This window comes from Colius striatus, chromosome 6 (genome assembly GCF_028858725.1).
Source record: "Colius striatus isolate bColStr4 chromosome 6, bColStr4.1.hap1, whole genome shotgun sequence".
NCBI classification, from domain to species: Eukaryota; Metazoa; Chordata; class Aves; order Coliiformes; family Coliidae; genus Colius; species Colius striatus.
In genome coordinates, this window is record NC_084764.1 from 2,372,910 (window position 1) to 2,392,396 (window position 19,487).

General features: G+C 44.8%; 1 protein-coding gene across 1 annotated transcript in view; it reads right to left on the reverse strand.

Annotated features, from left to right (window-relative positions):
* Positions 1–2,472: 2,472 nt before the first annotated feature.
* Positions 2,473–19,487, reverse strand: part of LOC104553654 (cytosolic phospholipase A2 epsilon) — a 30,962-nt gene continuing 13,947 nt past the window's right edge. The window contains exons 7-21 of the mRNA XM_061998568.1: positions 17,104–17,146; positions 16,524–16,587; positions 14,999–15,141; positions 14,774–14,863; positions 14,119–14,156; positions 12,277–12,412; positions 10,935–11,071; positions 9,532–9,754; positions 7,640–7,754; positions 6,831–6,968; positions 6,451–6,558; positions 5,374–5,565; positions 4,754–4,923; positions 3,476–3,662; positions 2,473–2,681 (exon numbers count right to left, since the gene is read on the reverse strand). Of these exons, the coding sequence (XP_061854552.1) occupies positions 2,473–2,681; positions 3,476–3,662; positions 4,754–4,923; positions 5,374–5,565; positions 6,451–6,558; positions 6,831–6,968; positions 7,640–7,754; positions 9,532–9,754; positions 10,935–11,071; positions 12,277–12,412; positions 14,119–14,156; positions 14,774–14,863; positions 14,999–15,141; positions 16,524–16,587; positions 17,104–17,146 (1,993 nt within the window). The remainder of the gene's footprint in view (positions 2,682–3,475; positions 3,663–4,753; positions 4,924–5,373; positions 5,566–6,450; positions 6,559–6,830; positions 6,969–7,639; positions 7,755–9,531; positions 9,755–10,934; positions 11,072–12,276; positions 12,413–14,118; positions 14,157–14,773; positions 14,864–14,998; positions 15,142–16,523; positions 16,588–17,103; positions 17,147–19,487) is intronic.

The following is a 19,487-nucleotide window of genomic DNA, read 5'->3' on the forward strand; positions in this document are numbered from 1 at the left end:
GGGACGAGTTGGCTGCCCAGGAGTGGGCAACAAGGGCATCCAAACAAACCCATCCAAAAGACCTTTTCAAACCTTTTCTAGCCTATAGGGTGGGTCTTTGCTTCAAGACACATCTGAAAGCATGCTTCTTATTCCCATCTCACCTTCCATTTACCTTGAGTCTGGCAGTAAGCTGCCTGTCAGCCAAGCAGACAGTGCAAGGGACAAATCCTGCATGAAACAATCCCCAAACCACCTTTGCAACTTCAACAGAGTAAAGGCAAAGGCTTTAAAAATCTCACTCAGCAAAAATCCTGTGCTTCTGGGTTAAGGTCCTTCAGTGGATGGTTTCCTAGAGGATAAATACATTGGGGAAGATGGAATGAATGTTGAAATGGATGGTAATTATTTGTTATGTTCCCACATCTTCTTTATCTCCTCACAGTTATGGAACTCCAAAGGAAAATAGCCCTAGAGAGATGGCAAACAGCTCAAAAATGAGCCTGCTGCATGCTTTTATCCATTATAGGGACATCTACAAGCAGAAAAACCCCTCTTGGTCCCCAGTTTCAAAAGAGGACACTGAAATATGGAGGAAGCTGAAGGAATGAGCTGCAGAATGATCTGGAGAGTAAGAGAAACTCTCTCAGAGAGAAGGCTGGCTTTGGATCTGCCAACAGGACACAATGCAGAGATACCCCAAGGCTGACTTGGGATGCAGCACACCTATGTTAGTACAGTAATTAGTCATGGTTAGAATATGGGCTAATTAGCCCTAATGAAAAGCAGGTTTAATCAGGCTCAGGCAGTGTGTCATGCTCCTATCTGGCTTTTTTTCCCCACCCCTGTTCTCTTGAGCAAGTTTCCCCTGTAAAACTGGCTGAAACATCTCCCATCCTGCTCTATCTCCAGCAAAAAAAGGTCTCAGAAACCAATGGAAAGATAGACCCAGAAGGAGGCCATGAGCTGATGTTATAGTAGTGTGAAGCTGAACCACAGCTACAGCTGCCTGACATGTGGAAGGTTAATAATCTGGATTTAAACATGCAATGCTGAAGCTGAAAGCAGGCTGACACCATCCCATTTCAAACCTTTCAGGTGCATGAACACAACGAACTTTGCTCAGAAGTGACAAACATGTCCCACTCCTCCTCTCCCACCACCCAAATTGCTCCAAGACACACCACCAGCTCTTTTTTCACTCCTATCCATTTCCTAGAACTCCATTCCATACCACCAGATTTGTCACTTTAAAGCATAAGCAGGACTTTCCCAATCTCAACACCAATCCTGCCCTGGTGACTCAGTCTGAAGCTCACTACAACAGCAAGAGCCCTTTATTATCAGCAGGAAGATAATCCCAAGCATTTTTTTGAGCAGCTGTAACGAGTCTCTTTGTGAATTATGATTCTATGACTACAGCTCCACAGTGCAGGGCTGCTGTTGTGAAAGAATGAGCAGAGCTCTGAGACAAGAGCCTGTGGCAGCTTCCCCACGATGATGAGGAACATCATCTCTCAGGACAACCCCTAGAAAAGATTGGTTGCCTGAAAAGTGTGGAACAGTTGCAAAAAGTATTGGCTGGAGGGGATGTCAAAAGGCCTTCTTGCACTGCCTTGTTCTATTACAGCCTTATTCAGCCATCAGCCACGTCTCATCTTGCAGAATCACAGAATGCCTTTGGTTGGGATAGACCTTGAAGATCATAATGGCCAACGAACCAGTGGAAGAAACTGCAAAGCCACCTTTCAGGAACGGTCAAGGCAGGTGGAGATAAAGTGAGACAGGCCAGCAGCAGCTCCTAGAGAGGATGAAAGGAAAGCTGGGCAACATGACTACTACTCAAACTGAAGATGGGTGTTCCTGTGAAGAGCAGCTCAGAGGACTCATTTGAAACCGAGATGATCTCACTTGGACATAGTTTTTATTGATGGTGAAAGCCATGTGGGTTTTTACAACACTGGTAGTAACTTAAGCAACTTCTTTTCAAAGATGAGTGAAGACAGCCAGTTAAGGAAAAGCCTCACAGTGGCACAGACATTCCAATCAGAGATGGCAACCTTCAATAGTGAAGCTAAGCAAGACCAACACAAGCTACTGACCAGAGAAACTCCAATTCAAGGGGTTGCTGTCCTGCTAGCCATTAAAAACCCCCCAAACACATCAATACTGGTTTGAGTCACAATTCCACGTGCTACACATTTTATTCTCTTACCCAACACTATGTGAATTTATGGGGAATATATAGCAATTGGTAAAGTAAGAAGTTAACAAAACTAAGCATTAAATTGGCTTCTTCCAAGTTGAAAGCTCTGCTGACTTCCAGTCATCTGAGCTGTGGTGTAACTGGGATGAACCGGTGTCCAGCATGTCCTCAGGGTGATGTGATTCCTACTGCAGCTATCACTGGCAAGCATCAAACATCTTGATCTCACCAGCTGATAGACAAGCCAAGAAATATTGCCTGGAAGGTGGAAGCTGGGAGGTGGTGGGTTAGTGTTTCCTCTCCTTCCTCCGTGCCACTGCCAGGCGCAAGGCTCGAATAATCTGCTGCTCGTTGTTCAGGATGTTGTAGTCAGTCAGTTTCACCAGTTTGTCAAAGTTCTTTTCACTGAAACACACTTCCCTCGTTGTAAATGGGGACAGGATGGTGGAGACATCGACTTTGCCTTCAGCCATCTCTTCAGGACTCCTTTCCACACCTGGGGGAGGGGGAATGAACCACAAGGAGATGTGTCAATCAGGTTTTGTTGCAGTGGGTGGCTGATATCAGCCCTTTCAGTAATTAAAGGTAGAGAAGGAAGAATTGGAGGGACAGATATTTGCCAGAGGGATGCAAAAGTCTAGTAGCACCATATTCTTCAGCCTCTGTCCAAAAATCATGCAAACCCAAACAGCTGGTAATGAAAACAGCAGCACTTGGATACCAGCTCCTGGACAACAAAGTCTTTGTTATCCAAAGTAGGAAAAGCCAAGATAACTCTTGCACTGGATGAAATAGCAATCCTCTCACTGAAAGTTCAGGAGAAGTGATGGCACACACCCTCTGGGGCACTGTTCACGTGAAAAGCAAAGATGTCTGTCCACTCAGCCCTCAGTGTGGAAGGTTGCTTTTAGCTCTGTGAACAAAAATAGGCTACCACCAAGTTTTGTAAGCAGTGCTTCAAGTCCCTGTGTGGAGAGTAAAACAGCTTGTGCTGAGAACCCACCATCCATGCTGGATATATTTGGAGTGTTTTACCTTCATGCTATCTCTAGAGTAAGTGTTGAGGAGTAAATGCCTGTTTGCAGCTCTAATGTATGAGGGAAGCTTCTGCAGTCCCCACAGTTCAGACACACTGACACAGAGCAGTTACTTTTGTTCAAGGACGAGACTGATAATGCAAAGCATTGGGAAGAAGGTCAGAGATGACAGTGAGACATTGGATATGAGATGGAGAGCACACACTAGGCAGGTGACTCTTTAATGAAGTCATTAGCCACAGAGACGACTCACCAGGAGCTTTGTATTTCTCAAAGGTGTCATTTACTAGAGGGAAAAAGAGCACTGTTGGAGCTCGTGGGCTGTCAGAATCTTCAAACACATAGCATTCCTTCAGCTTTTCCCTGTCTTCCTCACTTATCTCAATTCTGGGAAATGGAATTCCTTGCCCAGTGATGTACTTTGCAATCTGATCCAGAGGCTGGATGAATGAATGAATACAAGAAATTAACACAAACAATCAGAACAGGTCCAGAAGCTCCAATGTTTTGCAGCTCCAGCAGCTCACAGGAATTCTCTAAGGCTTGAATCCTCCTCTGGGAAGATGGTAAGTCTCAGCTGGAAGCTGCCTTTAAGCACACCAGACATTGCAGTTGATCTCAGTTTCTGCATTGCTTTAAGCAAAACAACGTGACAGTCACTTCTTTTCAACTGGCTAATGGACCACAGGACTGATCTAGGTGATCCTGCTTCTGCAGGGAGGCTGGACTAGATGATCTCTAAAGGTCTCTTCCAACCCCTACCATTCTGTGATTCTCTGATTCCAATGCACTAGGTTCAGAAGGGGAAGGTCAAAAAGCTGCAAGGATGGCGAAGGGATGCATCAGCCCTGATTCTTCTGTGTCACTTCTTCATGACTTACCACTGTCCCAATCTCTCTGTCACACAGAATCAATATCTTGAGGGTTGGAAGGGACCTCAAAAGATCACCTAAGGCCAACTTTGTGATTGATAATGACTCTCTGTTAAATACATTTAGCAACATGTTTTATGACCTCCTTAATAAGAACTTTAACAGCCACATTTACTATTAGCTTGTGCTTGGTTTTATTCTTCTCATTGCATAGGCAACACGGATTATTTTTCATCACTAATCGAGTCTGGCATCAGCTGGTATGTTTCCCAAAGACTGCTAAGAGATTAAAAGGCCCAGACACACAGAGGTTTTTCCCCTTTAATCTGTTAAAATGTCATCAGGTCCTTCCATTGCCTCTGTAAGCTGCAGAGATCAAGGACAACCAAAATCAGTGTCAGAGCTCCAAAACGCTTCTCAGCCAGCAATTCAAACACTTGTGGACCCAGTGCAGTGGAGACCTGGATGATTTTTAAATGCCTGTATCCATCACTGTCTTCTAATATCCTTTGTACTCACTGGGGCATCAATAAGGTAACCATCTAAGTCATAAATCAGATAACCATCATCTAATTCTCATTCCAGTACTGGAAAGCCAGTTGCTTTGCCTGGTGAGTGGTAGAAATCAAGAGACCATGAGGAAAATGATCTTTTCTTACCAGTGTCTGTGACCCTCCACTGTAATTTAAGTGCAAGAGGACATCCACTTCCCTCTTTGATCTCAGAAGTGGTGGGTAACTGGTATTGATGAAAAACCCAGTATCAACCAAGGAGAGATCCTCATCTGCTGTCTCCATCAGTTTGTTTGGGAAGGAGTCTATCACTGTGTCTGAAACACATCAGTCATTACAACAGGTTAAAAACAAGATTGGCTGTTCCTCTGCAGAAAGATAAAGAGGGAAGAATGGAGAATTTCTCTCTTTTTCCCTGCCACCACTGGACTCGATATCAGCACAGATGGACAGGGTTGAGTGGCAACTAGAGCTTTTTCCTTCCCTTCCTTCCCGGCAGGCTTTGATCCTAAGTGGGAAATCCCTCCTGCCTCCTCAGGCTGAGCTCACACACTGGAATGCTATCCCCAGAAAACCAAACACAATTTCACCCCTAAACCCACCCCAAGACACGAAATGCAATTCAGATCTGGCTCTCATGTCTTGCATTTGGGGAAGGGGGAAGAGGAATGTCAGAAGTCGATCTTGACTCTTCCTCCTCATTGCAAATCCCACGTGAATATCCAAACCTAAACCTCCTCAAAAGGTTACATGTTGTGTTACTGTGCCTTTCCAGGTAGAAAATCCTTCACTCTCCAGGTACTTGTTATGCATCTGGAAGCCTCTGATGAAATTGGGATACTGTGCAATGGTTGGGCGTCCTGTTAAGACATCTCGCAGCACAGAAGAGAAGACGCTCGAGGGAGTGAACAGACATGTATCTACCTCATAGGGATTCATGGAGAGAAAGGGCTCCTCCTCTGCAAGAAGGGAAGTAGAAGTTGCAAGTTTAGGACAGTTTTCTGAAGAGACCAATGTTTTAAATAAGGGAGTAACTGGTAACCACAGTTGGCACCATTCCCTACCCCAAAGGGAAATCAAAGACAGTCCCCTAAAGCCTATCAAACACAACTCAGCTTTAGACAGGGAATGACAGCAAGCTGCCAGGCAAGAAGTGCCACCTCCTAGGCTTCCCCAAAAGATGCTCAGCCTCTCTTGCAGTGTGTGGTGGAAGGGAGAGCCCAATCCCAAAAACATACAGGAGGACAACGCTGGCCTTTGAACAGGACACCTTCAGAGTGCATGTGAATAACACCCAGCTGCAAACATTAGCTTGGTTAGGAGGACAGTCAGCTCCAGGTTCCCTGTGCAATTAACAGCAGGAGTAAGCTTTCTCCAACAGCCTCTGCAAGGGCCATTTTGTCTGCTGATGGTGTTAATGCCTAGAGAGGACCATATCCTAACTTAACAATCTTAAGATGTGCTCGTAATACAAGATGATTCCCACATCTCTGCTGACCTGCTTCTGCAGGGGGGTTGGACTGGATGATCTCTAAAGATCCTTTCCAACCCCACCATTCTCTGAAGACTGGTTTTGTGTCTGTATGTCTATTAGAAGAATGCACAGCTTTGCCAGAGCATTGCCAAAGAAGCACAGTTTAGTTCTTAATCAGGCAAAAGAAACTCGTAGCTGACACCTCTGCTTTACTTTCCTCGTCTGTCTCTCTCTCTGGCTTCAGCAGCACTTCTTTAGGCATTAATTGCACACAAAATTAGCAATTTACAGCAATGGTAAAAAAAAACCCTACAAATAAAAGAATCCACACACAAAAAACCCCCCTCCCAAAGCCACAAAAGCATCTCACCAATATCTTTTACTCTGTCTCTGGTCCATCTGCACCAGAAGTCCTCTGAATCAACAGCCAAGTTCCAGACATACATTGCATCTATGGAAAATATACTGCTCCACATGCCTGTAATGGGAAAGAGGGAACAGAAACTGATTGATGGAGCAGTCTTGAAAGAATTCTAGTTGATGCACAGCTTCAGTCCTTCCACCTTGGATCCTTTCTGTCTGTCTGGATGGATATCTCTGTGGGCATCCTTACAGATGGCTTTGCTCATACAAACTCCCACCTGCTCAGCCTTTTTGCTGGTGTCTTCCCAAGTGTTGTTCACCACAGACCATGTGCCCATTCCCACCAGCTGCCTCTCCAGTGGGTCACCCTTCACTCTTAATAGTCACCTTGCATGTAGCAGATGCGAGTCTCTGAGAGCCTCTTCACCATCTTCCCCATAAAGAATTCGCTTCCAAAGTGTTCTGCACGAATAGATGCTCCATACTTCAGAAGACCAACTTCATAAGGAGTGAACTCCAGCCATTCTACAGCAACAGCAGCCAGGTCATGAAAAGGCAATAATATGTTAGCTAAACAGAAGAGTGCAAGAGCACAGGAACAAATTGTGACAAAGACACTGGCTGGCTCACAATATGCCATTCACACCAGCTCCAGCTGTACCTACATTGCCTGCAGTACTCCAGGAGCAATACATACCCTGCTCCTGTGTAACTTGTTCCCTTTAGGGCATCAGGGACAGCTTAGCATTCATCTGGTGTCATGTACTCAGCTACTCACATTAAACAACACTGGGAAAATTCATACTAGAGGAATCAGGGATTTTCCTGCCTCTGGACCCCCAAATCCAGAGTTTTCCTCTTAATTATTCAAGCCAAGCCCATGTGGAACCACCATAAGAACTGGAGTCGTTGCAAGGGTTTTGTCACCAGGATAAATTGGGAGTTTTGTGGTAGAACTTCTGTGGTATAACTCTGTTTTTGCTTCACAGAACACTCCAGTTCTAGTGACTACACATGTCTGGATTGCTTCTTCTGAAGGGCTTGTCACTTGTCTGAAGTTCTAAAAGCTGAGGGGTCTTTTGGCAATTAAGATGAGAGGGACTGTTGCATTGTTAAACCTGATTCACATGCATTTACTCTTATGTCAGCTGAACTGGCTTATGAAGCTGTTAGGAAATCTAAATCCCACCCATTACCTCTGAATGCCTGAGCACTGTAGTTGGACTTGAGGTTGATGGCCACATAGATGGGCAGCGGGTTCTGACCGTTATCCACTGCCTGCCGCTGGTCCGAGAGTCTGTGCTCGTCTTTCTGGTTGGGATTAGAAATGCTTAATGGAATGGGGTGAGAAAACAACTTGCACTCAAAAATCACAGAATCTTAAGGGTTGGAAGGGAGCTGCAAAGCTCATCCAGTGCAACCCCCCTGCCAGAGCAGCACCACCTAGAGCAGGGCACACAGGAGCTCATCCAGCTGGGTTGGAATGTCTGCAGAGAAGGAGAATCCACAGCCCATCTGGGCAGCCCCTGCCAGTGCTCCCTCACCCTGAAGAAGTTTTCATCAGCTTTATCCAGGTTCTCCTTTCTGTTCTCAGCTCACTGGATTGTTCAGAAACACCTACCCAAGGCTATTCCAGATTTGGCAAGTGTAAGATCAGAAGCAGCTACACCCTGTCAGTTCCCAGACTGAGATATGCAGAGAAGCTGGCTGTAGATTCATCAAGGTAAAAAAACCCAACATTCCCAGGAAGAAATAAATACATGGCTAACTGAAAGGAAAGGTGTTTTTTTTCCACTGAGTCTCAGCAGAGCTGATCATCTTTTAAGGTATTTTGCAAGAATATATTCTATTGCACGTGACAATTCAAAACTTCCTTGTGTAAACACAAACCAGAAACTACTTCAGACACCAAAACTTCTATCACTCTTCCTTCAAGCTTGATAACGTATTTAGAGAATGGTCTTTCATGCTGTTTGCATCATTTCCATGTGCAGCTTGTAACTAAGTCACTTTAGCATGGAATGGTAGGGGTTGGAAGGGACCTCTAGAGATCATCCAGCCCAACCAGCAGGTTCACTAGATCAGGTCACATAGGTCCAAGTGGGTCTGGAAGCCCTCCAAGGAAGGAGCCTCCACAACCCCTCTGGGCAGCCTGTGCCAGGGCTCCCTCACTGAAACAGGGAAAGAGCTTTCTCTTATATTTAAGTGGAACTGTTTGTGTTCCAGCTTCATCCCATCACCCCTTGTCCTGTCACTGGATACAACAGAAAAAAAGGGATGTCCCAACCTCCTGACACCCACCCTTTAGATATTTGTAAATGTTAATAAGATCCCCCCTCAGTCTCCTCTTCTCCAGACTAAACAGCCCCAGATCCCACAGCCTTTCCTCATATGAAAGATGCTCCAGTCCCCTGATCATCTTGATGTCCCTGCACTGGCCTCTCTCCAGCAGTTCCCTGTCCCTCTGGAGCTGAGGAGCCCAGAACTGGACACAGGACTCCAGATGAGGCCTCACCAGGGCAGAGTAGAGTGGGAGCAGAACCTCCCTCGACCTGCTGCCCACACTCCTCTTGTGCATCCCAGGCTGCCATTGGCTTCTTGCCCACGAGGGCACATTGCTGGCCCATGGTCAGTTTATCATCAATCAGCACTCCCAGGTCTGTCTCTGCAGAGCTGCTCTCCAGCAGGTCACCCCCAGCCTGTGCTGCTGCAGGGGGTTGTTCCTTCCCAGCTGCAGGACTCTGCACTTGCCCTTGTTAAACCTCATGAGGTTCCTCTCTGCCCAACTCTCTCATTTCCACTAATGAAACATGATTCCCATTTCTCAGGGCCCAGTCAGAATATTTCATGACCAAAGCAATTCATTTACACTCTAAACATTTTTGTCCTCAGGGTTTTTCTTTCTTTAAGAAGGAAGAATACCCTTGTACTGCAAAGCCATGGCTCCTTCAACTTCACTTTAAAGCCTGAACAGTGTTTTAATAATGCATCTGAAGATACAGAACCTAATTAATCACTCAACTGATTGTTTGCATTAGGATCTCTTCTAGCTATAAAAGCTCATCAGCTCATCAAAGTTCATCAATACCTTATCATGAAGCATGGATTCAATGACAAGTCCCCAAAGGTCTATGAAAGAAGTGTTATGTCCTTCTTTAGTCCTCTCCATCAAGTCATTATAATAGTATTTCAGGCAATCCAAAGTAAAACAGCAGGTCTTGGATTTGGTGACTTGCTTACGAGCTTCCTTGATTGCATCCTCCAGGTATTTTTGGGACCAATTAGCATCTTCATATAAGTTTGCCATTGTCCTGAGGAAATGTTAAAAGGAGAGCATGAAAGAGAAGTAATGCTGTGCTTTGCCTGCTGAGCACTTCTGTGCAACCTGTTTGCCTGTTGCTTAATCCTCATGGGGTTCACAACTGAAAGCTGGACACACTTGGCATACTCTTACTTCAAGAGCAAACAAAACCTCCAAGCTCTCCTGACTTTGATGATAAAAGTGTATGTGGGCTCAGAACCAGGCTGAGAAAACCAGACACCCAGGTTTATTGAATACAACAACTCTCTAAGTCCTCAAACAATCCATTTGCTGGAAGGTGGTGAGTGTTCTGTTCTAGGGAGCAGTCACTGGTAGTTTGCTCTCAGCCTACATTTGCTCCTGGGTATCTGCTAACAGCTCCTGCCAGTGAGAGAACAGAGCAGCTATTGGGTCTTGGGCATGTGCTGGTACAGCCATTCTTACTTGCCTCCTTGAAATCACAGCACAGACAGGTACACTCAGATCTTCACCTCTCTACAGAGAAGTTAAAAGACTCTCATTGAGACAAACCTGATTTTCACTTATATTAAAGGACAGTCACTTCAATGCCAAAACCTCTCCAGTTCCACCCAGGTGTGGAGAAGCAGAGCCACCTAGAACCCACTTGAAGTTAAGTGTGACACCATCTGCCATATGCTCACTGGGAGAAGGAAGCACTTGACAACGAGCAACCCTAGCTGCAGCTTCTCCAAGGTCAGTAACTCAGTGTGATTCAGTTGACTGTGACAGTATTCATTCCACTAGCCCCAAAGATATCTTTTACCAAGTGGAGGTGCACTCTAAGTCCAAAATGGAAGTGAGAATAGCCAGCAAATGGGCAGGTGGAAATTCTTCTTTCCATCTTCCTTCAATTTCCAGTCTAAAGACAAACTCGTTGCATTCAGTCTAAGGTATAATTGATAAAATATGAGAAGGTAATAGTGCATTGACAGGAAAATATCAGCACAGGCTGTGTCAGTGTGGGGACAAAAGCAGCTGAGGAATGTCACAATTGATCTCTTATGGTGTGTGCTTTGTTACTTTGCTCTAGGTGGACACAGAGGAGATTGTGGGGGACCACAGAAACGCTTTTGCTTTGAGAAGTGCCACATGAACTGATGGTGCTGTGCAAATAGCCCACAGTACTGAGCAGAGAGTACAAACATCAACCTTGTTTGGGTCATTCTCACCATGTGGTACCCGATAAACCACCGATGTAGGTGATGCAATCCAAGAGGTTGAGCTTCTGGAGACCCAGCAGGCTGCCGTACATCGCTGTCAGCGACCTGGTCCCTCCCCCTGTCGTGGTGATGGCCACAACAGGCACCTGAGCAACACAGGAAGGCACAAGGAGAGAAGATCTATTAGAGAAAAGCAACCCTTCTTGCTGCAGATACAGTCATTGGTATCAGATAACAGGCACTGATACAAGCAGGGATGCAAAAAGGATGTGATGGTTGCAAAAGGCTTCCACCTGATGGCTGGGAAAGGGAAGGCTCATGTCTCACCCACTCAGACCAGGTGGGAGGGAGTCTGTTTACTAACTACATAATTGGAAATCAACCTCATCACCCTGGAATTCTTCTCATAGTGTATTATTAGGAGCAGTCATGGGAAATACAGGATTTACCGTGCTGGAGCAGAGTAAGGATCCGTGATTCTGCCTCTAACAATGAGCAGTGTCTCAGAGGAACAGCACAACACCCTGTAATCAGCTAGAGCACACAATAGCCAGAGCCTTCCTGGCCACTAATTACTTTATATCCTGAAGCACAAGCATTGATAGGGCTTCCCCTCACTCCAGGGGCCAGGCACAAGTGTAATTGCACTCTTTGCCTGACCTAGCACAGCCTTTGCTTCCGTTAGCATCCTGGGCACTGTGGGTGCTCACACACCACCTGGAGAACATCTAACTGCTCCTTGAAGAAAACGTTTCTCCCATTCTATCAAGCTGAAAACCAAAAACCCAACCAAAAAAAAAACAACCTCTCAAAACTGATGCTCCACTTCTACTCGGCTGTTTCACCTCCACAACTCAAAGGTGGAAGATACACTCTTCCAGCCAGCAGCCAGTTTTCCTAACAACACCCTTCTGCTGCTGCAGAAACCACAGAAATTGTGTTTATTCACAAGCCTGTGTGAAAATTTTCACTTCCTTCCTGCAGAACCTTTTAAAGATGCCATCAGCCCACATCTTCTCTCTGGCAGTGAGCCGAGGCACGCTGCTTCCCAGGCAGCATCCCTAAAGCTGTTCCAGGGCTGCACGCTGTTTTCCTCCTGGCACTCCTGAGTAACATCAAGAATAAACAGGAATGGGTGAACTGAGGATCTGTTGAGATGTTAGGGGGGCTGTAAAGGCCTTATCCCACATTCCCTACAGCTACAGTTTCCCTTGCTCATCCCTTGCCCCATCTGGTCAGGCCTGCCTCAGAACAGCAGGATCAATTAAACTGGGGTGGGGGGTGGTTTCAATTGGTGTGACAGGCCCTTATCCCCAGAGAGGAGTTGCTACCAGACACTGTGTTGGCTTGCCTCATGCTCTTTCAGATCCTCCTCCAAATGAAGAATCTTTTTCAGGGCAGCAGCAACGTATTTCTTCCTTTTCCTCAAGAACTCCTGCTCCTCCTTGCACAGATTAAACCCCAAGCGCACATCAAGGTCTCCTGAGCTGGAACAGACAAGGGGACAGATGAATGCACGTGTCATTTAGAACTGATTTTAAGCCCTGGAGGGCAGTTAAAGTCAGTAAACTCCACAAGTCATCTGTACAACAAAGTTCTTTGCCAAGTTTGCTTATTGATCAAGGCACAGAAGGAAACCAGAACGTTTCTGTTGCCAGCAAGGAGCAGTAGTGAGGATGAAGAGGATTTAGATCTCCTGTGAATACAGGCACAGGGACAAGACCCACAAAGCCAGGGAAATGTGACCAAAAGGGGTCGTTTCAGGAGTAGTTCTGTTCTGTATCCATTCCTTTAAATCACTATGACATCCTGGACAACTCAAGGGGTGACACCATTGCCTGTTCATAGAGTGGTAGGGTTGGAAGGGACCTTTAGAGATCATCCAGTCCAACCCCCCTGCAGAAGCAGCTTCACCTAGATCAGGTCTGATTTTAACAGCTCACTACCAGCATTTAAAGTGAAGGTCTTAATGAGCTGTGTGGTGGAGCTTGAACTGCAGAACAAACATCACCCCCACTGCTCAGCCTCTGTGTAATCCAGCCTTTCACCTGTGTGCTGGATAGATTTCTAGGTAAGCAGTTTGCCAGCTTCAGCCTGCAAATAGATCAGAAGATCCATCAGTTTTTCCACATGGGCAGCCACACTCAATTCTGTTTCCCTTGGCAAATGTGAAGCACAAAGTCCCTTAGAAAAAGAAATGGCAGAAAGAAGGTACAAACCCAATCAACTGGCAGCTGTTTTGTGCCCTCAAGACCACAAATCCACTTGTTACTGTGAAGAGCATTCACTATTGATCAAATCTGGGTCACATCACCCTCTGGTGGCTGCAAACTCTGTCCTGAACCAAGCTTTCAGCAACATTTCACAAGGATGGAGTGGATGTTTCAAAGGTTCATGATACTAAACTGTCCTCCAGCACATTTGGGACATCCCAGTGTCATTTGGAAAATGGAATTAAGGTCAATTCCTTGACCTGATAGAAATAAACAACTTTCTTAGCTGTGGACTGACATGCCCCCTGCTGTCTCTGTAAATCTGGGTCTGTTAGATTTACATCTCCACATATTATGGGCTGAGATTGAGCAGGTAGCTCTTCTTCCTATGGTCTGAATTGCATCTATACAAACTACCCCCATGCTCTGAAAATCCACCTTGCTTCCCCTTGCTGTGTCTCACCCAACAGTAAGGATGCTGTGAACCAAGGGAAGTTTGTAGCTGGAGCATAAAAACCCCATTGGCTTGAGTTTTACCCATCACTGGTGCAGTTTGCTCCGTGCAAGTGGGTTGGCAGAGGTGTAGCTGGTGTGGTCTCTGCTCTGTAAAGCAGAAGGGGCTGAAGTCAAGCTGCCCTGTGTGTGTTCTGGTGACTTTGCCAAGTCAAAAGGGGATGGAGTTTATTTCAGTCACCGTGCACAAGCATTCAGCACAATTACTATGTGAGTAGTGCAGTTCTGATCATGTTTCAGAAGAGCAGGCTGAAAATAGGACCGTTTACCCTGAAGAAACCTACCAAGGCTCATGAACTCATCCTGAGCTGGGTGCTTCTGCAGCTGCACTTACCTCAGGCACCACGTGAGTACAGGACAGAGCACTCACGTGGCACACGTTCATCTCTCCACCTACCATGGAAAAAAAACCTAGATAACTGGTTTACAGTCATCCTGGATAATAGGATAAAAAGAGGTTATCTTACCATTTTCTTGCTGTCAAGCACAAGTGAAAGGAATGATCCTAGAAAGCCAGAAAGTAAAGATGGTTACCACCAAGTTCTGCACCATTTCTTTCCTTCAGGCTCAGGCAATGTTCATATAGTAATAGAGGAAGCTCTCAAATAATAGCTCACATGGCTCAGGACACTGTTTTGTTACAGTTAACCTCACTCCCTGCTCTGGGGTGCTCTGTTACCTAACAAGGCTGCCTGTTTGGGGCAGTTACTGTGCCACAAGCTTGCACACTCCCAGTGGAAGGAGCAACAAGAATGTGGCAAGCTATCAATAAGAAAGGCCAAGAAAACACATCCAAAAGCACTCTCAGTTGCAACATTTAGACAAGTTAAGACTGAACTGAACTCCTCCAATACCCCAAAAGACATTTTTGAATGTATGTGCCTAGGACAGATGTATTTTGTTCCTTGAAACCACTTAATTCTAGTTTTGGGGGGCATGTTTGCAATGCTTTTTGACACCTGCTTCCTTAAAAGTGAGTGTGACAGTCTTAGTTCTTTCAACAGTTTCAATAAATAGCTGCAGAGTTTCACACAGTGGCTTTGTTCACTTGCTGGCTTCATTTCTAGCAGGACAATCTTAAGCACAACTTGGAGATAGTTTCAAAAGGTTCATGGCACTCACCTCTTCTAGTATCACCTCCTTCTGCAGAGGGAGTGAATTCAGGGGGAGAGAAAGAACGTTGGATTTCTCTGTCTCATTTCCACCTGCCAACTGAAACAATGCAGAAAGTGCCAGGGATGCACTTGGGAAAGGTTTGTCCTCTGTACAACTTCAGCTCATTGGTTACATTAATTACTACTTCTAGTTCCATTCATGCTAATGATGACATAAAGAAGGAGAACATACCTCTTCTGGTAACGTGATATCTAGTCTTGTCTGGTCATTTATGACACAGTGAAAGACAACAATCCTAAGGCTGGGATCAGAGTCCAGCAAAACCTTCTGGCTTCCTTCATGGGATCCTTTCACTGTAAATGTGAGCTCCTGGTCTAAACACAGAGGGGGTGAACAAAGAGAATTTTCAGTATCCCAAGCAAACACATACAACTAATAAACACAATCTAAACACTTTTTGTCTGACCCTTACACCATGATGATTAAATAGACATTGAGTGGCCAAAACTGATGGTTAAATAGACATTGAGTGGCCAAAACTGATGGTTAAATAGACATTGAGTGGCCAAAACTGGTTTAAAACTGACATATAAGACATCTTGGTGGATGTGTATCAATCATTGACATGCAGGAATCACATGTTTCTGGAATACTGCAGCATTAAATTTGGCAGGTGCTTGCCACAAATAAACAAACCCCAGCCTTAGGTTTCAAGCAGCATCTGTTGAAAGGCATTTTTGGATCGTTCACATGGAATAAGAGAGTCACTTCTTTGATGTCAGTCTGTTCTGGTTCATCACATACAGTTGACACTATGTTGTGCCTGATACAACAGCCAGATGATTCAAGCCCCAAAGTTCAGCAGATTGCTTGACACAGGCTTTTATATGAGCAAAACTGAAACAATCTGCCAACCCATAGGCTGTGAAAGCCTTTATCCTTACAGAGAGATTGTGTGTTGTTCTCTTGCAAGATCAGAGCCAAAAGGCATATCATTTTAGGTCCCTAACTTCTCCTCCCCATGTTACACCTCAGGCTGAGAGCTCCTACACCACAACCCAGCCATTGTCACCATTCTCTTCATGAAGGTTGATTTTCTGTTGGTAAATTATCCCAGAGCAGCCACAATTTGATATTTGCTCCATGAGCACGAGCTATTTGAATGAACTTAAAGACTGGTGAAGAGTCCTGCTGGATTTATCAGAGCAACATTTCACAGGCAAAGTCCTGATTTGGTCTTGGTTTGCGTTTTGTGCAGACTCCTTTGGTAACCATTTTCCATTCCCACTTCAGAGTTTAAGCTCATTATGTCTGCTCAAGCAACCAGAAAGAAAAAGACCTCCATCAGAAGCCTGAATGAGCAGAAACTTTGTAGATGCTCCAACCCAAATTAAGCATGAAGCACAGGAATTTTACACATCAATTTAAGGGTCGTTTTCAAAGATGCCCCAACTTCATGTTAAAACCTCCCCTTGAACATGCAAAAACCAAAGAGAACTGATACATTTCCCCCCAAGTTTTGGATTCTGGTATATATGTGGCTATTTTGGCACCAATTGAAGATTTGCCTTGGAACTAAATGCTTGGCTTAACTTGAACCTTGACAGATCCAATCTTTCTGCAAGGTGGGGCACGGTGAGAAGTATGTGACACAGCTAGAGGAACGTGTGCAGCAAGTGATTAGTTTTCCCAACATCTGTTGTAATGACTGAATGACAACACAAATAACAAGAGGTCAATGAAGCAATAACCTCACTTGTGGACTGCTGCTTTAGCTTCCTTGTATCCACTCTAACCTCCAAACAGGAAACCTGGCGTGCCTGTGTAGCAAGAGAGGATAAATAGGGATTGAGAAGAGTGTCTATGTCACTGCAAGTGATTCATCCTGCTCTCAACCAACTCATCTAGTTATCAATGTGCAACATGATTACCACCTGCTATTATGCCTTCAGATAACATGAGAGCAACAATGACACAGGATCTTTTTGCTAAGTCTGAAAAGTAGAGAGCTGCAGGAGCTTGGAGAGATAGTTAAGCAAAGAAGAGGAGACCTATTCAAAATAATACATGTGCTGAGATATGAGACTCCTTTTATGAGGCTTTTAGCACTCTCTTCATTCATGTGGGAATAATGGGTAGGAGATTCAAGCTTCTAGAACAAAATGGGTGCCACATGGGTGCTCAGAGTGCATTTGCAGGTGGCACTGAACTGTAGTGACATGAAAACAATGATCCTGAGTGCCAGCAACAGATCTTTTTCTCAGCTTTGACACAGAGTTCAAAACATGAACATTTGTGATGCAAGCACAAGAAAGAGTGTAAGAAATATACATTACCACTAGTACTCCATTGGTAATAATGCCATCAGGATAGTCCAGACTGAAAAACAGAATGTAAAACAGAATGTCATGGGTGGGACAACCCAGAGGAGCATTTAAGTCTATTCATTATAGACTTAAATAGACATTAAGACATTATATAGACATTATTCATTTTCCTCCCCCCATCCACTTGGACATTTCTAGCTTTGAATATTCTCACTCAAAAACACTTCAGTTTTTATCAAGCACAGTTCTAGATGATGAGCTGCTTTGTTTTTCCATCCTCCCATGACAGAACATGAAGCTGGTTCTGTGCTCCTGTGGTTGTTCACACTGGCTTTAGGAAACCATGCAATGATGTATTTACATCCATCTTGATTGTTTCCATCATTACATGGTTTGACCCAAAGTTTTGTACTTGAAAAATGATTGCACTTGTCTAGAGATCCACAGCTTTCCAGAAGTTACCACAACCACAGAAGAAATTGTACTCACTCACTCCCAGAAAGTGATTTGCAAAGCACACATGAGGTTTGAATGTCTCACTAGATGTAGACGTGTTTCCACCTACCCATCTGGGGCAGAAGTGGGTTCACACACTTGCAGACACCAGTTTTTGCATCCTTAAACATTATTCCCTCAGAAAAGTCAATGCCTCATTAAAGATATCTCACAATTCCCCATTTCTTTAACCTTCCAGATGTCAATTCAGATGGTATCTCAGGAACCCAGATCAGTCCAAAGAAGACACAGACATAAAGTTATTAAGGCACCAACTCCTCGACCTGCTGCACACAGTACAAGCTGCTCATTCACACTTTACAAGCTAGAGATTACACTCAGTGATCTCATAAACAGCTGTGTTCATCTCAGCTGAAAGCAGGCAGTACATTTCCTTTCAACTCACAAGACCTTGTTGCTACCCATTTTAAGAGAAGGCTTATCACAACTCTTAGAGTTTGGTACAAACAACACATGCAAAAACCTCCCATGACAAAAAGAATTCAGCCAGAATTTCAAAGCTCATGAACAGTTCAACATTTCATCTCCAGATCAGTTTTTTTTCCTTGAAGAGAAGAACATGAAGTGGTTATGTACAGTGAAGAGCACCCAGGAGCATCTTCCCAGCAAAAACCAACCAAGAAAACTAAACCAGTTACACACTGGAAAGAAGCATCTTACTTAAGGATATCCTATCATCTTTTTTCCTTTGCAAGTCCATTTTCAAAGAGTCCAAAGAACATTGTTCAAGAATGGGGAAAAGACACTCAGTGTTTCTACCTGTGTGCAGGGAAATGGGTTTCAGTTCAGCTCGTTTCAGATGCAAACTTCTGCACTTAGTTTGTAGGCAAATGGTTGTAACATGACATGAGACATGGTTGCATTATCCTCAAAGACTTCATGAAAAAAAAGCAGAGAAACAGCATGGTGTATACTAAAAGATCTCAGCCTGCATGGCCTGGTGAAATGAAGGTGGAAAGGCAGCAAAAGATGTCTCTTCACAGAGGGAAATATCCAGCAGAGTGTAGTATTACCTGAGGTACTGTTATCAGCACAGTTAGACTGACCAGTTAGAAGGTTCAAGGCACAACCTTCAAATAGTGTGGACAAAAACCTGCACTGTTTGTTGGAAAGAACAGCTGGGAAGGATCAGGACAACTCAGGCTTTAAGCACTGACTGCTGAGATGTCACTCGTGGGGTGTCACCTCTGCAGTCATTGCTGTCAGCAAGCCCAGCTGCTGTTAGCTGGTTACCCTCCTGCACACACTGCACTCCCAGCTCCAATCCTCAGTGCCAAGGTTTCTGCTGGTCACAGCATAAGACAGATGTTTGCAAACACTTTTTTAGCTATTTTAAAGCAAGGGTAAGGATCAGCAGGTTAGAGAAGAGCAAAGGCACTCACCTTTCTCTGAAGCTTTGGAGACCAGCTGTGGCTAGAAACACAGCTTGAGCTGGAGGCAGAAGGGCTCTCACTGTTCAGATTGGCTGGGACCTTTGGATCTTTTGGCTATCTGAGCACAGAATCATATCCACTTCTCAGGGCTAGCTGGTATTTCTTTAACAGCCAACCTACACACTCTAACACTCCTCTCCTCCATCACAGTTTGTGATGTTTGGCCTTTTTACATGCAGATGTCAGTTTTCCTATGAGAATGGGATGCATGTCATGGCCTGTGAAGAAGGCAGGAGCAGAGACCAACCTTCCCTACTAAATGCCTATTAAAGAAGTGCCTAAGCTGTGGCAGACTCTGGGAGCTCATTTCTCAACACGCAGTATGCATCAAACTCTCATCTTCTCCTTTCCAGGTCACTCCTGGTATAACAGAATGGGCAATATTGTATGGGAAGTCACTCACACATCCATTACAGTTCACATTTAGAGCAGATCACCATTCTG